The sequence below is a fragment of the Haematobia irritans genome, chromosome 2 (assembly GCF_050003625.1).
Source record: "Haematobia irritans isolate KBUSLIRL chromosome 2, ASM5000362v1, whole genome shotgun sequence".
Lineage (NCBI taxonomy): Eukaryota > Metazoa > Arthropoda > Insecta > Diptera > Muscidae > Haematobia > Haematobia irritans.
In genome coordinates, this window is record NC_134398.1 from 163,379,135 (window position 1) to 163,406,321 (window position 27,187).

The following is a 27,187-nucleotide window of genomic DNA, read 5'->3' on the forward strand; positions in this document are numbered from 1 at the left end:
CACAGAACACTTTATGAGCCAAAAGTTTTTATCCGGTTTTCTATGAGCCACAAAATTATTTTGTCTAGCCACTAAACTGAATAGGAAAACGCATTTTGCAAATCACTATAAATAATGTGATTGGCAAATTCTTCGAACTTAAACGTGATATTATTAATAAAAAGTTTTCTATATTAAAGAAATTGATATGTTTTTGGGGTATATAGCTACGTTTATGGTCTGATACGTATCTCTTCGCCTAATGAATTAAAATAATAAAATTGTAATTAAAAGAAAGTTTATAATCTTTGTTTCAAAAATATTTTTAATTACATTTAGAACACAAAAGTTGCCGATTTACGTATCTCCGTTAAGGTCGTATGTCTTCGCAACAAGAAAAATTTTCTTTTTTGGTGGTACTTTGAGGACTTTAAACAAAGAATTATATTTCCGAATTTTGTTTTGAAGATGTTATTAAATTTAAATAAAAAAAACTTTTGCCATCGATCCCCAGATTTGACCTACAGAACCTCTTGGAGGAGCAAAATTCATCCGATTCGGTTGAAATTTGTACATTGCGCTAGTAACTATATGGCCGCTAACAACCATATCGGTCTATAGTTATATATAGCCGACCCCCAATCACTCAAATATTGGTCATAATCATAAAATTTTATTTTTATAGAATATTTTTCAATATTTTATTTCTATAGAAAATCTTGTCAAAATTTTATTTCTATAGAAAATTTTGGCAAAATTGTATTTCTAACGAAAGTTTTATCAAAATTTTTTTTCTATAGAAAATGTTGTCAAAATTTTATTTCTATAGAAAATTTTCTCAAAATTTTATTTCTATAGAAAATCTTGTCAAAATTTTATTTTTATAGAAAATAAGCATTTTATTTCTATAGAAAATTTTTTTAACATTTTATTTCTGTAGAAAATTTTCTTAACATTTTACTTCTATAGAAAATTTTATCAAAATTTAATTTCTATAGAAAATTTTGTCAAAACTTTTTTTCTATAGAAAAGTGTATCAAAATTTAATTTCTATAGACAATTTTTTAAAATTTTATTTCTATAGAAAATGTTGTCAAAATTTTATTTCTATAGCAAATTTTGTCAAAATGTTAATTCTATTGAAAATTTAGTCAAAATTTTATTTCTATAGAAAATTTTATCAAAATTTTATTTCTATAGAAAATTTTGTCAAAAGTTTATTTCTATAGAAAATGTTGACAAAATTTTATTTCTATAGAAAATTTTGTCAAAATTTTATTTCTATAGAAAATTTTTTCAAAATTTTATTTCTATAGAAAATTTTGTCAAAATTGTATTTCGTTTTGTTTTGTTATTGTTGGTTTTGTCCTTTAATCATCTGCACTCAAATCGATGATTTGACGGTGGCAAAGGAAAAGAGATATGTTTGTACAGATTTATTTCGGCATAAGCCGGCTATCATGTAAAACCTTTTTTCGGAATGTTCAAGTGTGGTTCATTGTTGGGTTTAATGAACTGCCTGAAATTATTCTAATAATTGGTTGATAGTTTGGCTGCAAGTAGAGTATGCTGATGAGGAATGTGGTAATTCCGAAACGTGGGTCCATCCAACCATCTTGCAGTCTATAGGGCTTTGCCCAAATAAATTTGACAAACATTCTTTTCCTCTGTTGGTTAAGCTACACTTGTAGTTTAGTCAACGTATGGTTTTAAGCTGACATCAAAAAAAAAACAAAATTGTATTTTTGCAGAAAATTTTGTTAACATTTTAAATCTATAGAAAACTTTGTTAAAATTTTATTTCTATAGAAGATATTATGAAAATTTAATTTCTATAGAAAATGTTGTTAACATTTTATTTGTATAGAAAATTTTGTTAACATTTTATTTCTATAGAAAATTTTGTCAACACTTTATATCTATAAAATTGTTTTCAACATTTAATTTCTGTAGAAAATTTTATCAATTTTTTTTCTATAGAAAATTTTGTCAAAATTTTTTTTCTATAGAAAATTTTGTCAAAATTTTTTTTCTATAGTAAATTTTGTCAAAATTTTTTTTCTATAGAAAATATTGTCAACATTTAGTTTCTATAGAAAGTTTTGTCAACATTTTATTTCTATAGAAAATTTTGTCATAATTTTATTTCTATAGAAAATCGTGTCAAAATCTTATTGCTATAGAAAATCTTGTCAAAATTTTATTTTTATAGAAAATGTTGACAAAATTTTATTTCTATAGAAAATTTTGTTAACATTTTATTACTATAGAAAATTTTGTTAACATTTTATTACTATAGAAAATTTTGTTAACATTTTATTTGTATAGAAAATTTTGTCAACATTTTATTTCCATATAAAATTTTGTCAAAATTTTATTTCTATAGAAAATTTTGTCAAAATTTTATTTCTATAGAAAATTTTGTTAAAATTTTTTTTCTATAGAAAATTTTGTCAAAATTTTATTTCTATATAAATCTATTTATTTTTTTTATTTTATTCTATAGAATTTTTTTTTTTATTTCTATAGAAAATTTTATCAAAATTTTATTTCTATAGAAAATTTTCACGAAATTTTATTTCTATAGAAAATTTTGTCAAAATTTTATTTCTATAGAAAATTTTGTTAACATTTTATATCGAGAGAAAATTTTGTTAAAATTTTATTATTTTATTTCTATAGAAAGTTTTGTCTAAATTTTATTTCTATAGAAAATTTTGTCAAAATTTTATTTCTATCGAAAATGTTGTCAAAATTTTATTTCTATAGAAAATTTTATCAAAATTTAATTTCTATAGAAAATTTGTCAAAACTTAATTTCTATAGAAAAGTTTGTCAAAATTTTATTTCTATAGAAAATTTTGTCTAAATTTTATTTCTATAGAAATTTTATTAACATTTCATTGCTATAGAAAATTTTGTTAACGTTTTATTTCTATAGAAAATTTTGTTAAAATTTAATTTCTATTGAGAATTTTGTCAAAATTTTATTTCTATAGAAGATTTTCTCGAAATTTTATTTCTATAGAAAATTTTGTCAAAATTTTATTTCTATAGAAATCTACCAAAACATCAAGAATTCCACGAATCTACCAAACAGCAAAAAATCTACCAATTTTGGTAGAATTCTACCAATTGGGGCAACCGTGCTTACAACCCACGCTGGAGTCACAACAATTTTGTGTCACGTACACACCTCTATCTTATATACTAACTGCTAATAGAAATAACATCTTCTCAAAATGAACCAATTTTTCTCATCAGAGAGCGCGATATTCAAAAAGTCACAAGTCCGAGGCTTCACACGCAGAATCATTTCAGATATTGGTGACGTTTTTGGATACCCTCCACCATCCATACCGTTTGGTACACATCGAAATAAAGGTCTCAGACCCCGTGGTTGCGATGACATTCTTAGTCAATTTAAAACTTTTTCAAATTTTGAGTAATTTTTGTGATAAATATTTTTATCAAATTTTGCACTACATTAAATTTTAACCACAAAACTTCAAAATGTTTCTCATTTCAGACACGAAGGCAGAATAGGACAATGCTTGATATATGCGAAATGGACTCTAATTTTAGAATAAAAGGTATTGTGTTTTGTTTCTTATTTCAAATAATACTTTTTTCCCTTGCCTCTATAAAACTCTTAAAAAGTTACATTTTTTTATGTTTTCAATATTGCTATAAGCTAATGTAAATTTAAAGACATTAAATATTTTTAAGATAATTTTATCTCCCTGCAAGAGAATTTTTCCATTTTACGGTTTTAAAATAAAATAGTCTTTATTCTTTGCCTAACATCCTTAAAGAAAACGTTTTCGCTGCATCTTCTTACAGTCCAAAACCTTTATCAAATGTACGACTATCCAGTGCAAGCTCATGAAAATTCATTTCCTATTTGAATTTTAATAACGGCTTATCAGACCAAAGGCGACCAAGCAACCAACCTACCGGCCATCACTAATTTTAAATATATTTTAAGTGGGATTTTGCGTGTATTCGAAAAAAACAAAAACCAGAGCGCTCTAAAAGTTGAAAATGTCTTGTGGCAGCTTACATCTGTTTCAATTTCTCTGCCTCTAGGCCATTTTGGTGAACTTCAAAGTCTCAACTTCACAACGCAATGTGGCTCTGGCAATGACTGAGCGATTTTTTGCCATGTAATTACAATTGCCGGTTTGCCATTTTTCCATGGCCCTCTCTCTCTCACTCTCTGTCTGTGCTGTAATTAAATACGAGTAATTGTAATTTTATTGCTCTTTATTGTTTATCGGGAAATTACACGAGAGTTAATGTTTTTCAATTTGAAACTTTTTCATTGTTGACCTTTTTCTGTGTGAAACCCCTCGCTTGTTAGTGTGGATTTAGTTGGAGCCACATCCAGTTTGAATTGTACGCTGCAGGGGCCTTAGTGACAAACCATTTGATTTGATAACATGACGGGCGCGTTCAATATATTGTGGATGGGGATTACGTTCACGCGTTAGTATCCATACGACCTCTGTAAAATAAAGTGAAATATCTTGGTTAAATAATTAGTTAAATAGTTAGGTTGGTTTGAGAAAATTTGCATTGAATTTAAATGTACAATAAGTGGTATACTATTGAGAGGTTTATCAAAACAGGGTTGCTAATGGAAGCTACTCTAACTTGGGATGTAAAATTCCACGAAACAGAATTTGTATACCCTGTGCACCACTAGACACATGGTGTCTTTGGTAATAATGCCCAGGGACGTCCCCTGAGTCGATCTAGCCATGTCCGTCTGTCTGTGAACACATTTTTTTAATCAAAGTCTAGGTCGCTGTTTTAGTCCAATCCACTCCAAATTTGGCTAAGTATAGAATAGAACCCTTTTGAGTTTGGAAGAGCAGCGTATCAAAATTTTGCTCGCGCATCGCGAAAATCCGAGCTACTCGCACGCAAAGCTGGCAAAATCGCTAAAAGTTGCCAAATCAACCATTACAAATGTAATTAAAGTGTTTGGGGAACGTTTGTCGACAGCCAGGAAGTCTGGATCGGGGGGAAATCGAAAACCGGAAGCCGCTGAGACGACAAAGAGAGTTACCGGTAGTTTCAAGCGAAACCCTAACCTCTCTCTCCGAGATGCCGCAAATAAGCTGGGTGTATCGTCTACAACCGTGCATCGAACCAAAAAACGAGCCGGACTATCGACTCACAAGAAGGTAGTGACTCCAAATCGCGATGATAAACAAAATACGATGGCCAAAGCGCGATCCCGGAGGCTGTACACGACGATGCTGACGAAGTTTGACTGCGTGGTAATGGACGACGAAACCTACGTCAAAGCCGACTACAAGCAGCTTCCGGGGCAGGAGTTTTATACGGCAAAAGGAAGGGGAAAGGTAGCAGATATTTTCAAGCACATAAAACTGTCAAAGTTCGCAAAGAAATATCTGGTTTGGCAAGCCATCTGTATCTGTGGCTTGAAAAGCAGAATTTTCATAGCTTCCGGGACTGTCAACCAAGAAATTTACGTGAAAGAGTGTTTGAATAAACGTCTGCTGCTTTTCCTGAAGAAACACGGTTGTTCCGCACTGTTTTGGCCGGATTTGGCATCTTGCCATTACGGTAAAAAGGCCATTGAGTGGTACGCCGCCAACAACGTGCAGGTGGTTCCCAAGGACAAGAACCCTCCCAACACGCCAGAGCTCCGCCCAATTGAGAAATACTGGGCTATTGTCAAGCGGAACCTAAAAAAGACCAAAGAAACTGCTAAGGACGAGCAGCAGTTCAAGGCAAATTGGCTTTCTGCGGCGAAGAAGGTGGACAAGGTGGCTGTACAAAATCTGATGGCAGGTGTCAAGCGTGAGGCCCGGCAATTCGGATTTGGAAAAGCGAAAGCCTAACTGAATATTTTTCCTGAATTTTATACTAATTGAACTTGAAAAAGAAATTTAATTTAATTTTTTTTACATAAACGATTTCACCGATTTACACGCGTTTTCCCTTGACCAAATTTTGACCGTATCACCCTTTATGCAAAAAATTTACCTATCGGAAATAATGATTTTAAAATATATGTCGATCGATTCGGAATAACCTGCTGAGTTGATTAAATGGTGTCAATCTGTCCATCCGTTTGCATTCCGTTGGATTCCGGTCGCAATTATTAACTGATTATGATGAAATTTGGTACTTAGGGACTTTTTTTGGCACAAGGACGAACGTTATTGAATTTGGAAGAAAGAGTAAATTCAGATACGGACCCCATATATATGTATCGCCCGATTTCGACAAATGAGGTCATAATGCGTTTCTTTACTAATCGCGGTCAAATTTGACACAAAGTAATCTAACTCAGCACCCCTTAAGTGTTCAAAATTTCATCGAAATCGGTTCAGATTTAGATATAGCTCCCATATATATGTATCGCCCGATATTCAAAAATTTTGGCCTAATAACCTTATTTGGGTCCATAATGCCCTTACCTATTAACCGATTTTACTCAAATTTAGTAGAAAGCTATCTTCTGTAATATTAACCAAACCTGCAAAATATCATCTAAATCGGTTCAGATTTAGATATAGCTCTCATATATATGTATTGGCAGATTTTCTCAAATTTGACCATAATATTCTTCTTTATTAACCAATGTTATTCACAGTTCAAAGTTTAATGTATTAACCGATCTTATTTAGACATACATAAATATATTGCCCGTTTTTCACCAATTTGGATATATCACCCACACTAATTGAACGATTTTTTATACCCTCCACCATAGGATGGGGGGTATATTAACTTTGTCATTCCGTTTGTAACATATCGAAATATTGCTCTCAGACCCCATAAAGTAAGTCGTGGTATAATTCTGAGTCGATCTAAGCATGTCCGTCTGTTTAAATCACGCTAACTTCCGAACGAAACAAGCTATCGACTTGAAACTTGGCACAAGTAGTTGTTATTGATGTAGGTCGGATGTTATTGCAAATGGGCCATATCGGTCTACTTTTACGTATAGCCCCCATATAAACGGACCCTCAGATTTGGCTTGCGGAGCCTCTAAGAGAAGCATATTTCATCCGATCCGGCTGAAATTTGGTACATGGTGTTGGTATATGGTCTCTAACAACCACGCAAAAATTGGTCCACATCGGTCCATAATTATATATAGCCCCCATATAAACCGATCCCCAGATTTGGCTTGCGGAACCTCAAAGAGAAGCAAATTTCATCCGAACCGGCTGAAATTTTGTATATGGTGTTGGTATATGGTCTCTAACAATCACGCAAAAATTGGCCCATATCGGTCCATAATTATATATAGTCCCCATATAAACCGACCCCCAGATTTGGCTTGCGGAACCTCAAAGAGAAGCAAATTTCATCCGATCCGGCTGAAATTTGGTACAAGGTTTTCGTATATGGTCTCTAACAACCATCCAAAAATTGGTCCACATTTGTTCATAATTATATATAGACCCCATATAAACCGGTCCTCATATTTGGTTTGCGGAGCCTCTAAGAGAAACAAATTTCATCCGATTCAACCGAATGGGATGAAATTTTGGACCGGTTAATAAATTGGTCATTGTCGGTTCATAATCATGGTTGCCACTCGAGCCACAAATAATCTACCAAAATGTTATTTCTATAGAAAATTTTGTCAACATTTTATTTCTATAGGTTAGGTTAGGTTATGTGGCAGCCCGATGTATCAAGCTCACTTAGACTATTCAGTCCATTGTGATACCACAGTGGTGAACTTCTCTCTTATCACTGAGTGCTGCCCGATTCCATGTTAAGCTCAATGACAAGGGACCTCCTTTTTATAGCCGAGTCCGAACGGCGTTCCACATTCCAGTGAAACCACTTAGAGAAGCTTTGAAACCCTCAGAAATGTCACCAGCATTACTGAGGTGGGATAATCCACCGCTGAAAAACTTTTTGGTGTTCGGTCGTAGCAGGAATCGAACCCACGATCTTGTGTATGCAAGGCGGGCATGCTAACCATTGCACCACGGTGGCTCCCTTTTTATTTCTATAGAAAATTTTGTTAAAATTTTATTTCTATAGAAAATTTTGTTAAAATTTCATTTCTATAGAAAATTTTGTCAAAACTTTATTTCTATAGAAAATTTTGTCAAAATTTTATTTCTATAGAAAATTTTGTCAAAACTTTATTTCTATAGAAAATTTTGTCAAACTGTATTATAACAGGTTGGCTGATAAGTCCCCGGTCTGACACATAGATGGCGTCGCTAGTATTAAATGCATATTATTTTTATATAGTATCAACCTTCAAATGATTCGTGTCAAAATTTGACGTCTGTAAATCAATTAGTTTGTGAGATAGAGCGTCTTTTGTGAAGCAACTTTTGTTATTGTGAAAAAAAAACAAGTAAGGAAAGTCTAAAGTCGGGCGGGGCCGACTATATTATACCCTTCACCACTTTGTAGATCTAAATTTTCGAACCATATCACATCCGTCAAATGTGTTGGGGGCTATATATAAAGGTTTGTCCCAAATATATACATTTAAATATCACTTGATCTGGACAGAATTTGATAGACTTCTACAAAATCTATAGACTCAAAATTTAAGTCGGCTAATGCACTAGGGTGGAACACAATTTTAGTAAAAAAATATGGGAAACATTTAAATCTGAAGCAATTTTAAGGAAACTTCGCAAAAGTTTATTTATGATTTATCGCCCGATATATATGTATTAGAAGTTTAGGAAAATTAGAGTCATTTTTACAACTTTTCGACTAAGAAGTGGCGATTTTACAAGGAAAATGTTGGTATTTTGACCATTTTTTTCGAAATCAGAAAAACATATATATGGGAGCTATATCTAAATCTGAACCGATTTCAACCAAATTTGGCACGCATAGCAACAATGCTAATTCTACTCTCTGTGCAAATTTTCAACTAAATCGGAGTTAAAAATTGGCCTCTGTGGTCATATGAGTGTAAATCGGGCGAAAGCTATATATGGGAGATATATCTAAATCTGAACCGATTTCAACCAAATTTGGCACGCGTAGCAACAATGCTAATTCTACTCTCTGTGCAAAATTTCAACTAAATCGGAGCAAAAAATTGGCCTCTGTGGTCATATGAGTGTAAATCGGGCGAAAGCTATATATGGGAGATGTATCCAAATCTGAACCGATTTCAACCAAATTTGGCACCCATAGTTACAATGCTAATTCTACTCCCTGTGCAAAATTTCAACTAAATCGGAGTTAAAAATTGGCCTCTGTGGGCAAATGAGTGTAAATCGGACGAAAGCTATATATGGGAGCTATATCTAAATCTGAACCGATTTGGCTGATATTTTGCAAGTTTTTCGAGACCCATCAAATATTCGGATGTACTGAATTTGAAGAAGATCGGTTGATATACACGCCAATTATGACCAGATCGGTGAAAAATATATATGGCAGCTATATCTAAATCTGAACCGATTTTTTCCAAAATCAATAGGGATCGTCTTTGAGCCGAAACAGGACCCTATACCAAATTTTAGGACAATCGGACTAAAACTGCGAGTTGTACTTTGCACACAAAAATACATCAACAGACAGACAGACAGACAGACGGACATCGCTAAATCGACCCAGAATTTAATTCTAAGCCGATCCGTATACTAAAAGGTTGGTCTATGATTACTCCTTCTTGGCGTTACATACAAATGCACAAACTTATTATACCCTGTACCACAGTAGTGATGAAGGGTATAAAAAATGGAAAAAAGGAATTTCGTGTTTTGATAAAATACTGTTTTCTGAAGGGAAAAAATACGGTGGAAGCAAAAACTTGGCTTCATAATGAGTTTCCGGACTCTGCCCCAGGGAAATCAACAATAATTGATTGGTATGCAAAATTCAAGCGTGGTGAAATGAGCACGGAGTACGGTGAACGCAGTAGACGCCCGAAAGAGGTGGTTACCGACGAAAACATCAAAAAATCCACAAAATGATTTTGAATGACCGTAAAATGAAGTTGATCGAGATAGCAGAGGCCTTAAAGATATCAAAGGAACGTGTTGGTCATATCATTCATCAATATTTGGATATGCGGAAGCTCTGTGCAAAATGGGTGCCGCGCGAGCTCACATTAGACCAAAAACAACAACGTGTTGATGATTCCGAGCGGTGTTTGCAGCTGTTAACTCGTAATACACGCGAGTTTTTCCGTCGATATGTGACAATGGATGAAATATGGCTCCATCACTACACTCCTGAGTCCAATCGACAGTCGGTTGAGTGGACAGCGACCGGTAAACCGTTCCGAAGCGTGGAAAGACTCAAAAGTCCGCTGGCAAAGTAATGGCCTCTGTTTTTTGGGATGCGCATGGAATAATTTTTATCGATTATCTTGAGAAGGGAAGAACTATCAACAGTGACTATTATATGGCGTTATTGGAGCGTTTGAAGGTCGAAATCGCGGCAAAACGGCATCATATGAAGAAGAAAAAGGTGTTGTTCCACCAAGACAACGCACCGTGCTACAAGTCATTGAGAACGATGGCAAAAATTCATGAATTGGGCTTCGAATTGCTTCCCCACCCACCGTATTCTCCAGATCTGGCCCCCAGCGAATTTTTCTTGTTCTCAGACCTTAAAAGGATGCTCGTAGGGAAAAAATTTGGCTGCAATGAAGAGGTGATCGTCGAAACTGAGGCCTATTTTGAGGCAAAACCGAAGGAGTACTACCAAAATGGTATCAAAAAATTGGAATGTCGTTATAATCGTTGTATCGCTCTTGAAGGGAACTATGTTGAATAATAAAAACTAATTTTAACAAAAAAAATGTGTTTTTCTTTGTTAGACCGGGGAGTTATCAGCCAACCTGTAATGGCATACTGAGTTAGTATGCAAAATCAAGTACAAATCCTAATATTAGGTATTTATATTCAGATTGAGATAAAGCTCCCTTAAAAATGAACCCCTTAATGTTCTCAAATATGGAAACGCGGTTTATTTCCTAAACCTAGATCAATAATACTAATTCAGTTGGAGTGGTTTAGGGTATAATATAGTCGGTCCCACCAGACTTTCTACTTTACTTAATTGTTTTTAAATGAACTTTCTTCAGACTCACAAATGATAGTATCAATTAATTGATATATTTAATACAGAAGATCTGAAGCGTTATTACAACAAACAGACAGGCGGACATCGTTAGATCGTCTATAAATAACACTTTAGTTATTGGTCGTTTTATATAAAGACAATATTTATAATTTTATTCTAAACAGGATACTAACATCATGACTGAGTGCATTGGACTAAAATCCCATGTTGAATAAAATTTGGCAAGATGCTTAAGAAATAAAATCTGGGGATTGGGTTTTATTGGGCATATGTATAATTATGAAACGGTATGCACCAATTTCACTTGCTAAATTTCAACCATACCGAATGAAATTTGCTCATTCAGGAGGCTCCAGAAGTAACTCCATAAATACATTATTCATGCACGTATACTGAAAAAAATATTTACGTGATATTAAAGATTACGCAACCTAAATTTTAGGATGCGAAATTTACAAAATATTAAAAACAAATTTCTTTTCAATAATGAAATTTTAATTAAAATAAAGTTTAAAATTTTTGCTTCAAAAATTTTTTTTCATTAAATTTAGGACACAAATTTTGTAAATTTGCGTCCCTCCATTAAAATCCCACGTCGTTGAACTAAGGCTAATTTTCCTTAAAGTAAAGAAACACATTTTTGGATTCAACGAAATTGTCCTTAAATAAGCTGAGATATTGAAACTTTAGATTTAAGATAAAACGCTTCAAATATAGGCTAAGACATATTTTGAGGAGTTAGCGTATTTAGCTTAAAGTTTTTTTTTTGGGAATTAAGAAAACATTTTTCACTTTCAGGTATACGTTATAATTTGGATTTTTAAGCTGGCATTTGTTTGTACGTAAGTACCTTTATTAATAAACCGCGAACAGAGAATGAAAATTTGATAAATGAGATCTGTACCCTTATTTTTATACCCTGTGCCACACTGTGGAACAGGGTATTATAAGTTAGTGCATATGTTTGTAACACCCAGAAGGAGACGAGATAGACGCATGGTGTCTTTGGCAATAATAGGGTGGGTCCCTGAGTCGATATAACCATGTCCGTCTGTCCGTCTGTCCGTCCGTCCGTCCGTCCGTCCGTCTGTCTGTGAATACATTTTTGTGATCAAAGTCTAGGTCGCATTTTAAGTCCGATCGCCTTCCAATTTGGCACATGTTCCTAATTTGTGTCGGAATAGAACCCTATTGATTTTGGAAGAAATCGGTTCAGATTTAGATATAGCTCCCATATATATCTTTCGCCCGATATGCACTAATATGGACCCAGCAGCCAGAGTTTTACACCGATTTGCTTGAAATTTTGTACAAACATAATACTTAGTCGTATAGTCAAGTGTGCATTGATTGAAATCGGTTCAGATTTAGATATAGCTCCCATATATATCTTTCGCCTGATATGGACTTATATGGCCCAGAAGCCAGATTTTTGGCCGAATTTGGTTGAAATTTTGCACTAGAAGTACAATTAGCAGTATAGTCAAGTGTGCAAAATTTGATCAAAATCGGTTCAGATTTAGATATAGCTCCCTTATATATCTTTTGCCCGATATGGACTAATATGGTCCTAAAAGCCAGAGTTTTAGCTCAATTTGCTTGAAATTTTGCACAGGGAGTAGATTTAGCATTGTAGCTATGCGTGCCAAATTTGGTTGAAATCGGTTCAGATTTAGATATAGCTCCCATATATATCTTTCGCCCGATATGCACTTATATGGACCCAGAAGCCAGAGTTTTATCCCGATTAGCTTGAAATTTTGCACAAGGAGTACAGTTGGTAGTATAGTCATGTGTGCCAAATTTGATCAAAATCGGTTCAGATTTAGATATAGCTTCCATATATATTTTTCGCCCGATATGGACTTATATGGCCCCAGAAGCCAGAGTTTTGGCCCAATTTGGTTGAAATTTTGCACTAGGAGTACAATTAGTAATATAGTCATGTGTGCCAAATTTGATTGAAATCGGTTCAGATTTAGATATAACTCCCATATATATGTTTTTCTGATTTTGACAAAAATGGTCAAAATACCAACATTTTCCTTGTAAAATCGCCACTGCTTAGTCGTAAAGTTGTAAAAATGACTCTAATTTTCCTAAATTTCTAATACATATATATCGAGCGATAAATCATAAATAAACTTTTGCGAAGTTTCCTTAAAATTGCTTCAGATTTAAATGTTTCCCATATTTTTTTTACTAAAATTGTGTTCCACCCTAGTGCATTAGCCAACTTAAATGTTGAGTCTATAGATTTTGTAAAAGTCTGTCAAATTCTGTCCAAATCGAGTGATATTTAAATGTATGTATTTGGGACAAACCTTTATATATAGCCCCCAACACATTTGACGGATGTGATATGGTATAATATAGTCGGCCCCGCCCGACTTTAGACTTTCCTTACTTGTTATTTTATTGGTCCTAGATTTAAAGCCAGATAAATCTCTAAAAAAATTCTTTATTTTAAAGAAGCCGCATCTTTGGCTCGGAATCAATACCAAAATCCTTAAAAGAAGGTCAAAATCTTTGGATCAAAGTTAACTTTTTTTTTGAGTGTATTCTTTGGGTGTTTTCTTCGTTTTCTCTTTGGGCGTATTATTTAATTTAGGAGTTATGTAATAGAGGCCAATGTATAATATACGTTTCAACGTGTAAATTTAATGACAATTATGTCAAATAATAGATAATTCTACTTACGTCCATTAACAAATCCCAATATGTCAGTACATGAATAGACAACAGCATAATTTTCATAGTCCGTATCCAATACCCAGTAGTTGGCAGCACCAACGAATGCTAGTAATTAATAAAGAAAAAATAGAAAAATAATAACAATTTAAAACAAGTTAGTTTTGAAATGGGCAATTATTTAAATGCTGGTGTTATAAAAAATGTAAAGTGTATATGAATGATATAAGCGTGTACTTTGTCATCCCGTATAATGATAAATAAAAGCCTATGTAACTTGTTTACACAGCAAATATTTAATGAAGGTAATTAAAATAGAATAGAAATATCAATGAAACTTAATATAATAGCACAATTAACTATTTCATTACTAACTGTAAAGAAAAACTTAAATGCTTCTGTATAAAATGTAAACAAAACAATTATATAACATACGATTGTAAGATGGATCGGGCCAAATTTTATATATTCACCAACTTGGACCCAATATAAAAAGTGCCCTTTGAAAAGGTGATTTTAATGATATATGTGATGATTTTAATGATGAGGTGATTTTAATGATATATACAACTTCAAGAATATCGGCTAAAATGGTACGATTACCGAAGATAAATATAAATCTTCTACACATGGAGACTCTATAAAATTCGGGAATTATGAGAAACACTTTTGTTTGAATTCTAGTGGAATGAAATCTAAATTCTGTAGATTTTTACCCCAACTTATCCAATGAGAACAAGAAATAAAATCGGAAAATTTGAATGACAAGTGATCATTCAATCCCTGGAAGTACTTAAATCTACCGTTGTGTATGAAGGCTATATATCTAACCGATATAGAACAAATTTGACGTATCTCTTTATGGGCCTGATATGCATCTAGATTTCCAATTTCAACCCAATTGGATTAAAATTGTGGTATCTAGATTAAGGTGTCTAAATTACAGGTTTCTTTTCAGTTTTCATTTTATCCAAAAATCCCAATTTTTAAAAACCGTGTGTCGATTTTTTTTATTTTGCTCAACCGGTTACCCGTTAAAACCGAAATATTAGAAATGATTTAAAAACTTATTTATCATTTCATTGTAATAAAATGAACATTTTAAAATAACTTAGGATAACTTAGGATAACTTCATGTTGTATTTCCAGTGTGATAAAAAGAAAAAAATAATGTCCTAAAGGTGCTCCTTTTCCAAGAGATATTTTCAATTAATTTTTATTAAAATACTCGTTTACTGATGGTAAATGTCGGACTACACGTCATCAGTATACTGAAAGAAAATTTTTCTGAAGAGCGAAATTTTCTAGAAATGACATTTTCTTTTGGCTTCATTAACAAGTAACATATATATGGCCGTAAGTTCGGCCAGGCCGAATCTTATGTACCTTCCACCATGGATTGCGTAGAAACTTCTACTAAAGACGGTCATCCACAATTAAATTACTTGGGTTGAGGCCGAAGGCAAGGCATCTTAAAACTTCTCAATATCATCTTCTAAATTGTAAGTTAGTCCATGCGGGATATATAGTATACAAAAGAAAAGCCGATTAAATACGTATATATTCAGTTCTTGACCGGCATATAGGGAATAAATAATTACGAACCGATGTGAACTTTTGTGCGGTAATTATAGAGCCAGAATTGAGATATTGGGGGGGGGGGGGGGGGTCGCTTTATATGGGGGCTATATACAATTATGGACACGAGTCTACCAAAAATGGCGGATTTTTTACTAATTGGAAGCATATCCAACTATGAAATGCTTCATAAATTTTCTATAGAAATAACATCTCGACAAAATTTTCTACAGAAATAAAATTCTGACAAAATTTTCTGTAGAAATAACATCTTGACAAAATTTTCTACAGAAATAAAATTCTGACAAAATTTTCTATAGAAATAAAATTTTGACAAAATATTCTATAGAAATACATTTTTGACAAAATTTTCTATGGAAATAAAATTTTGACAAAATTTTCTATAGAAATTAAATGTTGACAAAATTTTCTATTGAAATATAAAATTTTGACTCTATGCCAATAAAATTTTGATAGATTATTTTTGGCTCGTGATTATTCTGTGATTGGGAATCGGTTTATTTGAGGGTTATATATAATATAGATCGATACGGACCAATTTTGGCATGGTTGATATTGGCCATACACTAGCGAAATGTACCAAATTTCTACCGAATCGGATGAATTTTGCTCTTTCAAGAGGCTGCGGAGGTCAAATATGGGGATCAGTTTATATAAGGGCTATATATAATTATGAACCGATATGGACTAATTCTGGCATGGTTGTTAGAGACCATATACTAACACCACTTACCAAATTTCAGCCGGATCGGATGAAATTTGCTTCTCTTTGAGGCTCCGCAAGCCCAATCTGGGGATCGGTTTATATGGGGGCTATACACCCATAGAAAAAATCATGAACGGCGTTGTCATTTCAAAACGTTTCGTTCATGAAAGTGAATCAACACACATGTGTTGTCAAACTGAGAACAGACGGGGTCAATCTGACAACGTTAAAATGACACCATCCGTTGTCAAAACAACAACGAGTGTTCATGATCTGAAAACGTAATGGTTACGAATTTATAAACAAAATTAAAAAAAAAAAAAGATTTCCCCTACCGTGACTCGAACCTGTGTTGTGTGCACCATACGCGTTAACAGTCGCTTTAGCTCATTGCACCACCGGCGGAGTTGCCATAACAACGTCTAACGATTATTTTAAGAATTTTCATGTAAAAAGAAAAACGAATGCCGTTCATGAATTCGTGAACGCCCGTGGACAAAATCATGAACATTTCGTTTTGATTTTTTTGTGAACGTTTCCGTTTCAATTTGTCACCGTCCGTTCACGAATGTGGAACGGAATTTTTCTATTAGTGTATATAATTATGGACCGATGTGGACCAATTCTTGCATGGTTGTTAGAGACCATATGCCAACACCATGTACCAAATTATGGACCGATGTAGACCAATTTTTGCATGGTTGTTAGAGACCATATACCAACACCATGTAAATACCAAATTTCAGCAGGATCGGATGAAATTTGCTTCTCTTTGAGGCTCCGCAAGCCAAATCTGGGGATCGGTTTATTTGGGGGCTACGTAAAAGTGAACCGATATGGCCCATTTGCAATACCATCCGACCTACATCAATAACAACTACTTGTGCCAAGTTTCAAGCCGATAGCTTGTTTCGTTAAGAAGTGATTTCAACAGGCGGAAGGACGGACGGACGGATATGCTTAGATCGATTCAGAATTTCACCACGACCCAGAAAATATCTATACTTTATGGGGTCTTAGAGTAATATATTGCTTCAAACGGAATGGCAAAGTTAATATACCCCCCCATCCTATGGTGGAGGTTATAACAATTTTGAGACAATCATCACAACACTTATAATAAATTTGAGTTTAACTGCTCTCAAAGAAAGAATTTTACAACAAAGCGGGTTTCTATGGTGCATTTATAGAAAAAATCATGAACGACATGCTCATAGAAATTTCATTGAAATACAGAAAACAGTCCAACTTCGGTTTTCGCAATTAACCGAAAATGTTAATTTTTGTCCGCTATCTGGTTGCGGTTAACTGATGTCGGTTTCGGACACCCTTATCTAGATGTCCAAGAGTTCAAAAAGGGTATCGGCCTATACGGGGGCTATACCAATATTTGGACCGATATGAGCCAAATATGACAAAATTTTTCTTGAGCCTAAAATGCGCCTCGATTTGTAATTTCAGGCAAATAAGATAGAAATTGCAGTGCAGGACATGAAATACCTCCAGATTCCCCATTTTAGGTAAATCGCATAAAAACTGCGGTATTTAGCAGCCCATAAAATGGGGGTATATTAACACTTTTACCAACATAGTCCATTTTCGAACTTGACCTCCTTCAGGACGATAACTTATAGCGTGATCACAATAGACGGGCGGACAACGTATCGAATATATTAAATTAGATTTTCTACAGTGATAATGAACCCTACACACAAAAAATGTTTTTTTTTCTGATTCAATCACCAAATTAATTGATCCAATTAATTTTTTAATTGAAATGTCTTCAATCACGAAAATGATAGTACCAATCACAGTTTTAATTGGGCATAGAAAAAATTCTTGATTAAAAAATTAATTGATTTTTTTTTAGAAAATTTCAATTAATCTTTTAATTGATTCAATTAAAAATTTAATTGATGTTGATTGCAAAACTCAATTAATTTATTAAGTAAAAAAGATAACTATTATTAATTACTTTCTGAATTGGCTTAGAGTTTTTATTTATTAACAAATGATTGTTTGAAATACATTTTTAATTAAAAATTTAAAAAAATAGCACTTTTTTAACTGGATTAGTCTTCCGAATTTGATTAAAAAGTTAATTGTATCAATTAATTTTTTAATTAAAAATTTTAAAATTTTGAATAATTGACTTAATTAACTTAATGTTTCCATCATGATTAAAAAGTTAATTGTGTCAATTAACTTATTAACTGAAAAAATTTTCAACTTCAATTAACTTTTTAATTGGAAATTTTTTGGTGAAATTTTTTTCTGTGTATGTAAAAAATCTATGATCTGATACAGTCTTGGTTTAATAATGTGTAACTTTTGTAATAAACATACCTGGCATATTATTAAATCGCACCTGTAGTTTACCAGGACCCACAATTTTGGCAGACCCCTGGATATCATTGGGTAGTCCAGTTCTATGTATATTAAAAGAATAATAAAATAAATCATATTATTACCTTTATCAATTCAAAATTATCAAATTTCACTTACAATTTATTTATGTTAAAATTGTATACACTAATCTCTCCGTTTGGAAGAAGGCCATATTGAGCATAAATACATTTACCTCCCAGTTCAAAAATAAATGGATATTTTTCTTGTTCATACCAACGACCTAAATACTATAGAGCGAAATAAACAAAAATTAAATATTTATTAATGGTTTTATTTTTCTTTGTGTTCTTTTATTGCTATAGTTGTTTTCAAATATGTTGAAAAAAAAAACACAAATTACCCGATTTGCATTAAAATTCTGAACTGTTGGTATATTTTGATTGCACGTGCCCGCATCTAAGATCTGAGACAGAGATAATTCTACTAAGCAGGCTAATATGATCATACATTTTAAGCTAAAATTAATTAAAACATTTAACAATGCAATAAATAAAGTGTTTGTTTTTCTAACGAAGTTCGATAGCCTGATCACAAAAACAAAACAGGTAACGAACCCAAAAATAACATATTGCTCTTGGCGCATGCTTGGGTGATCAAATTCTTTCTGTGCGTGTGTTGAGCTCGTAAAATGTACCCACCTTTTAATGGTTTAGTCTATATTTGAAGATGAGAAATTAAGAAATATGAGCAAAAGAAGTTTTTCATATAAAAGATTTTCACAATTTGGATAGAATTTTCAATATTATGGGTGTGGCCACGAATTAACCCTTTCCCCTGGATGGCCTTTGAATATTTCTTTTTTGTTCAGAATTTGGAGGAAATTTTCGATTTTTGGGGGTGGTGACGAATTAACCTCCTTAGGAGGTTATCTCCTTAGGAGATATGACCAAAATAAGATCTTCATATTAAAATTTAGATTTTTTCTCTTGATGCGGATGTTATTTACGATGTTTTGGAGGAGATCACGAATTAACCACCTTTTCGCTCCACAATAATTAACCTAGGAGATATGAACAAATATTTGCGATATTTTTCGGAATTTCCGAGTTTTTGGAAATGATAACGAATTAACCTGTTTTTCGTTCTACCATGATCAGTTTAGGAGACATGAACAAAAGTAGTTTTTCATATAAAATTTAAATTTTTTCAGAATGTAGCTTTCGATTTTTTGGGAGTGGTAATGCATTAACCTCATCTTACAATGCTTAGTTTAAGAGATATGAGCAATGGAAGTTTTTCATATAAAAATTGCGTTATTTTTCAAAGTTTGGATGGAATTTTCGTGTTTTTGGGAGTGGTGACGAATTAACCTTTTTTATACCCTCCATCATAGGATGGGGGGGGTGGGGGGTATATTAACTTTGTCATTCCGTTTGTAACACATCGAAATATTGCTCTAAGACCCCATAAAGTATATATTCTGGGTCGTGGTGAAATTATGAGTCGATCTAAGCATGTCCGTCTGTTGAAATCACGTTAACTTCCAAACGAAACAAGCTATCGACTTGAAACTTCGCACAAGTAGTTGTTATTGATGTAGGTCGGATGGTGTTGCCAATGAGCTACATCGGACCACTTTTACGTATAGCCCCCATATAAAACGACGCTCAGATTTGGCTTGCGGAGCCTTTTGGAGGAGCAAAATTCATCCGATCCGGTTGAAATTTGGTACATGGTGTTAGTATATGGTATCTTACAACCATGAAAAATTTTTCAATATCGGTCCATAATTATAAATAGCCCCCATATAAACCGATCCCCAGATTTGACTTCCGGAGCCTCTTAGAGGAGCAAAATTCATCCGATCCGGTTGAAATTTAGTACGTGGTATATGGTCTGGACAAACTTCGTGTTTGTCCAAATTGTCATGAATTTAATTTGAATTTTTTCTACTATTTATTTTATGAATTTAAATGAAATCTTGCTATTTATATATTAATGAATTTCAATGAATTGCATTTTTGGATTAATGAATTATAAATTACAGTGTACTTTTCCATCTTTTGAATTGTTAGAATTATAAATGTGAATTGTTTTGAATAACTTTTTGTAAAATCTTACTGAATTATTATCGATAAAATCTATTGTGAATTTTTCCTAATTGAATTAAGTACACTAAGCTATCATTGGTTTAAGACGCTTTCTTTTGTTTTCACTTTCCCTCCAACTTTCAAACGGTGAGCATCAAAACCATTTCTCCTCTCCTTTACTTTCTTCTATATTTTAAATAAACCATTGTATTACCATCTAAACTAAAACATTCCTGTGTTATCATTTATTTTCTTTCCGGTGGTTACTTCCTCATAACATTGTTGATTGTTTCTCATTGCTCTGAGAAATAATCAACAAAACCCGCTCATACAGTCCACTTGCTTTCTACAGGGGTATCTCACCAAACAACACATCACCTGGTTGCTCCACTTCTCTGCTTTGAAATTCCCCCCTCCCTCTTTCATGATCTCTAACAACCATGCAAAAATTGGTTCATATCGGTCTATAGTTATATATAGCCAACCCCCAATCACACAAAAATTGGTCCATATCGGTTCATAATCATGGTTGCCACTTCAGCCACAAATAATCTACCAAAATTTTCTTTCTATAGAAAATGTTGTCAAAATTTTAGTTCTATAGAGAATGTTGTCAAAATTTTAATTCTATTGAAAATTTTGTCAAAATTTTATTTCTATAGAAAATTTTGTCAAAATTTTATTTCTATAGAAAATTTTGTCAAAATTTTATTTCTTTGGAAAATTTTGTCAACATTTTATTTCTATAGAAAATTTTGTCAACATTTTATTTCTATTGAAAATTTTGTCAAAATTTTATTTCTATAGAAAATTTTGTCAAAATTTTATTTCTATAGAAGATTTTGTCAACATTTTATTTCTATAGAAAATTTTTTCAAAATTTTATTTCTATAGAAAATTTTTTCAAAATTTTATTTCTATAGAAAATTTTGTCAAAATTTTATTTCTATAGAAAATTTTATTTCTATAGAAAATTTTGTCAAACTTAATTATATACGTATTTAATCGGCCTTTTTTAGTTTAATATATACCACGTATGGACTACATTGCAATTTACAAGACGGTGTTAGGAAATTTTAAGATACCTTGCCATTGGCATGTGTTACCGCAACCCAAGTAATTCGATGGTGGATGACAGTCTTCAGTAGAAGTTTCTACGGAATCAATGGCCTGACCGAACTTACGGCCGTATATACTTGTTTTAATTTAGATTTTAACTAACATTAATTTTATCTCTATTTAGTTGAAAATCTATTTGTATACTGTAGAAAAGTTTTCCTATTTTAGGCGGAAAGGTAAACACAAATATAGGTTAGGTTAGGCCAGGTGGCAGCCCGATGTATCAGGCTCACTTAGACTATTCAGTGCATTGTGATACCACATTGGTTAACTTCTCTCTTATCACTGATTGCTGCCCGATTCCATGTTAAGCTCAACGACAAGGGACCTCCTTTTTATAGCCGAGTACGAACGGCGCTCCACATTGCAGTGAAACCACTTAGAGAAACTTTGAAACCCTCAGAAATGTCACCAGCATTACTGAGGTGGGATAATCCAACGCTGAAAAACTTTTTGGTATTCGGACGAAACAGGAATCGAACCCACAACCTTGTGTATGCAAGGTGGATATGCTAATCATTGCACTACGGTTACTCCCAAATATAATATTCGACTCGTGAAATCGATTACTTTTTTCGGAATCCAATCATATCTAAAATCTTAACGCTATTTGCGATCGATATGTATATAATTATTAACAGTACAATTAAATGTAATTAAAAAGTGGCACATTTAGTGGCATAAAAGTATCACAGCTTGACAAAAGTGGCAAATTTTCCACTAAAGTGGCACTACAGTAATATTGCCTCTAAGAGGCTCTACAAGCCAAATCTTGGGATGGGTTTATACGGGGGCTATATATAATTATGGAGCGATATGGACCAATTTTTGTATGGGTGTTAGAGCCCTATATACTAATATGGACCGGATCGGATGAAATTTGCTTTTCTAAGAACCTCCGCAAGCCAAATGTAGGAGTCGGTTTGTATGAGGGCTATAACTAAAATTGGTCATATATGGCCCATTTGCAATCCTATCCGACCTACATCAATAAAAACTACTTGTGCCGAGTTCCAAGGGGATAACTTGTTTCGTTCGGAAGTTAACGTGATTACAACAGACGGATGGGCGGACGGGCATCGCTAAATCCACTCAGAACTTCACCACTACTCGGACAAAGTTTATATGCTTGAGGGTACACTGAAAAAAATAATGTTAGGATTCAATTACTAAATTAAGTGATCCAATTAATTTTTAATTGAAATGTCTTTAATCACAGAAATTAAAGCATCAATCACCAAACCCAATTAAAAAATAATTGATCCTATTAAACAATTAATTAATACTATTAATTTTTGTTTTAATTAATTTTTTTTAATTAATTAAATTTTTAAATATGAAATATGAAAATTCAATTAACATTTTAATTGGAAATATTTTAGTGAAAATTCTTTCTGTGCATAAAAAGTGACACAAACATTCAAAAAGTATAGCATACAGTGGCACAAAAGTATCACCGATCGGAAAAAGCATTTTATAATACTGTTTGGAGCTATATCGCAGAGCATTTATTTATTTGGGACAGCCTTATGATCTGCCAATAATAATAAATATCAAGACTTTGTGCTCTATAGTTGAAATTACTTGTCTGCTAATCTTCCGAAAGCAGCTCTGCCCAGAAAAAATTCTTAAAAACTCCATAAGCTCAATAAGCCAAAATATAAATTCATACACACACGCACATTTTCTACTTGGATTATCTTTCATCATTTTGGTATTACTGTTGTGGTTTTTAATTTTGAAATTTGTCGAAGGCACAAGTGTTATGAAAATTTTCGATGCAACTGGCAAGACATTTGAGAGCCGCATCGACGCACACTTTATGACATTAATGCTAGAGGCATCCAGTGTTTCAGTTTTGCACTGATAAATATATGCCTTGAATGTGAATGGTCTTTGGCTATATCGTGGTTAGTTTAGCTTCGGTGTAGTGGTAGTGGTTAGGTATTCACATTGCGGTGAAACCACTTAGAGAAGCTTTGGAATTCTCAGAAATATTATCACTGAGGGGAAATAAACTAGCGCTGAAAAAACTCTTTGGTGTTCGATCGAAACTGGGATTTAATAAACCAACACCGGTTAACCGGATTCAATTAAGCAAACCGAAGCCAGATAGTGACAATATTACATTTGCGATTAACCGCGAAACCCAGTTATTGACCACCGGTTAAACGGTCATATGGTTCTTCCGAAAGTAGAATTTTTTGTATCGAGATACAGAAGATGAAAACCAACTGACTACTTACAATACTTTCGCTAAGTAGCACAACTCGACGAAATTGTATTCGAACGAAATTCCGTTTTGTTATAAAGTCCTTTCTTTGAGAGCAAATAAATCCGAATTTATTAGAAGCATTTAGAGTGATGAAAAACCCGGTTCTCAAAAACCGGACTTTTTCTTAAAACCGGTGGGCGGTGTTTTAAAAATTACTTTTTCCCAAAAGTAACAAAAACGCGTAATTCAGTATAAATGAAGGGAGCCACCGTGGTGCAATGGTTAGCATGCCCGCCTTGCATACACAAGGTCGTGGGTTCGATTCCTGCTTCGACCGAACAACAAAAAGTTTTACAGCGGTGGATTATCCCACCTCAGTAATGCTGGTGACATTTCTGAGGGTATCAAAGCTTCTCTAAGTGGTTTCACTGCAATGTGGAACGCCGTTCGGACTCGGCTATAAAAAGGAGGTCCCTTGTCATTGAGCTTAACATGGAATCGGGCAGCATTCAGTGATAAGAGAGAAGTTCACCAATGTGGTATCACAATGAACTGAATAGTCTAAGTGAGCCCGATACATCGGGCTGCCACCTAACCTAACCTAACCTAATATAAATGAAGGAAAAAATACTTCAATGTTTTAATGTAAAAATTAAATTCCTTGGCTGTAAATGCGGTAAAAATACCGTAGATAAGCATTAAAAATTTTTATTTTTAATATTTTGGTTCCATCTGTCTTTTGTTCTGGAATGTTATATTAAAGACTGCGTTGAAGAGTCTCGACAACTAAAAATTTTCTTGTACATACTGCATTTGGCTTTCGAAGAAATATTTTGTGGTTTTTTCAATATATTTACAAACAGAGCTCATTTTCTTCAGAAAGGTACACCAAATTAAGTCGAATAATAATAACTCAAGAAATATCATAGGTTTTGTTGACAAAATATATGCTCCTAATTGAGCAACCACGATTTGCTTAAAGGGTGATACGGTCAAAATTTGGTCAATATAAACTTGACGTATTTCTTTCAATTTTGCATTTAAAAACCTGAACACCCCTCATTTTGAAGGTGTGTGTGTGTAGAATGTTGCTCCTATTTTGATTTTGGATGCCGTCCAAGCAAGAAGAGCAGCGTATAAAAATTTTGCTCGCGCATCGCGAAAATCCGAGCTACTCGCACGCAAAGCTGGCAAAATCGCTAAAAGTTGTCAAATCAACCGTTACAAATGTAATTAAAGTGTTTGGGGAACGTTTGCCGACAGCCAGGAAGTCTGGATCGGGGGAAATCGAAAACCGGAAGCCGCTGAGACGACAAAGAGAGTTGCCGGTGGTTTCAAGCGAAACCCTAACCGCTCTCTCCGAGATGCCGCAAATAAGCTGGATGTATCGTCTACAACCGTGCATCGAGCCAAAAAACGAGTCGGACTATCGACTTACAAGAAGGTAGTGACTCCAAATCGCGATGATAAACAAAATACGACGGCCAAAGCGCGATCCCCGATGATGCTGACGAAGTTTGACTGCGTGGTAATGGACGACGAAACCTACGTCAAAGCCGACTACAAGCAGCTTCCGGGACAGGAGTTTTATACGGCAAAAGGAAGGGGGAAGGTACAGATATTTTCAAGCACATAAAACTGTCAAAGTTCGCAAAGAAATATCTGGTTTGGCAAGCCATCTGTACCTGTGGCTTGAAAAGCAGCATTTTCATAGCTTCCGGGACTGTCAACCAAGAAATTTACGTGAAAGAGTGTTTGAATAAACGTCTGTGCCTTTCCTGAAGAAACACGGTTGTTCCGTACTGTTTTGGCCGGATTTGGCATCTTGCCATTACGGTAAAAAGGCCATGGAGTGGTACGCCGCCAACAACGTGCAGGTGGTTCCCAAGGACAAGAACCCTCCCAACACGCCAGAGCTCCGCCCAATTGAGAAATACTGGGCTATTGTCAAGCGGAACCTAAAGAAGACCAAAAAAAACTGCTAAGGACGAGCAGCAGTTCAAGGCAAACTGGATTTCTGCGGCGAAGAAGGTGGACAAGGTGGCTGTACAAAATCTAATGGCAGGTGTCAAGCGTGAGGGCCGGCAATTCGGATTTGGAAAAGCGAAAGCCTAACTGAATATTTTTCCTGAATTTTATACTAATTGAACTTGAAAAAGAAATTTAATTAGATTTTTTAAATAAACGATTTTACCGATTTACCCGCGTTTTCCCTTGACCAAATTTTGACCGTATCACCTTTTATATTTCATTTAAATATCTCTGGGATTCCTTCAGAAAACAAACATATTTTATTTGAAATCTTGGACAAATACTAGGTTGGAAGTGTTCAGAAACGAGTTGGAAGTGCGAAGGAAATACATTCGGGTTTCAGTTTACAGTGCAAATAAAAACCGAATACCGGTTTCTATGACATTAGAAACACCGGTTCTATCGATCCACCGAAAATGGGATTTTATACAAAACCGACAATAGGTGCAAAACGAAAAACCTGTCCAGTGGTTTTCATCGACCGGTTTTGATCACTCAGAAGCGTCCAACATCTATTATCAATAAACAAGTATTTTCATTGGCATGTTTCATAAAACTAAACGAAAATCTTCTTTCGAAAGGAAGAAACTTAACGGCATTCTATTCCTCTATCACAATAGCAGTATAACCTACATTAATCCTTAGTTTGTATTAAAATATCCATTTTATTCCATGAAAAGTGTTTATGAGTTTTCACAAATTTTTATATTTTCGGTTTTAACCGGTTAACCGATTTTGAGCAAAATAAACCCCGAAAACCGAAAAGAAAATTGAAATATTCAGATAAACCGAGCAGGGCCAATTTTTCGATGTGTCACTCAAAGCAGGATAGGAATATGTGGTTATCGCTATGTAAGATCAGTTTGCTTTGCACCACCTATGACTGTCTATTTTGATTAGTAAAAAGTAGAAGTAGGAAAAATTAGCTCAAAATAAAAATTATCATTATTATTATATTATTGTCAGATCTTGGAAAATTATTTTGACGACTTTTCTTCCATTTTAAAGATTTTTAGCCAAAAGTTTTGACAGCACTGATACTAGATTCATCTTCTTTTGTGCTTATTACCAAATTATTTACACTTCACTAAAAATGTTCTTAATTTGTGATCAGGAAGTCGAACCATATCGAAAACGAGCTGCAAAGTAGCATCTCTTATCGTTGGACTAGGAATAATCACTAAACCTTTTCATTTTATTGATTTATGTAATTTTCTATTGTTTTTTGTATTGTTCAGAAGAAAAAAATAGCTTTTGTTTGTATATCTTTGGTCTAAGACTGATAGCTTTTTTTATATATCTTTGGTCTAAGACTAACTAGACGCGACTGCC

At 33.7% G+C, this 27,187-nt stretch overlaps 1 protein-coding gene across 1 annotated transcript; it reads right to left on the minus strand.

Annotated features, from left to right (window-relative positions):
* Positions 1–4,227: 4,227 nt before the first annotated feature.
* On the minus strand, positions 4,228–27,187 carry LOC142226667 (apolipoprotein D-like). The gene is made up of 6 exons (XM_075296778.1): positions 27,042–27,187; positions 18,801–18,915; positions 18,557–18,687; positions 18,398–18,480; positions 13,756–13,854; positions 4,228–4,486 (listed from the first exon to the last, which is right to left on the minus strand). The coding sequence occupies exons 1-6, from the start codon at positions 27,047–27,049 to the stop codon at positions 4,350–4,352; spliced, it is 573 nt and encodes a 190-aa protein (XP_075152893.1). The 5' UTR covers positions 27,050–27,187; the 3' UTR covers positions 4,228–4,349.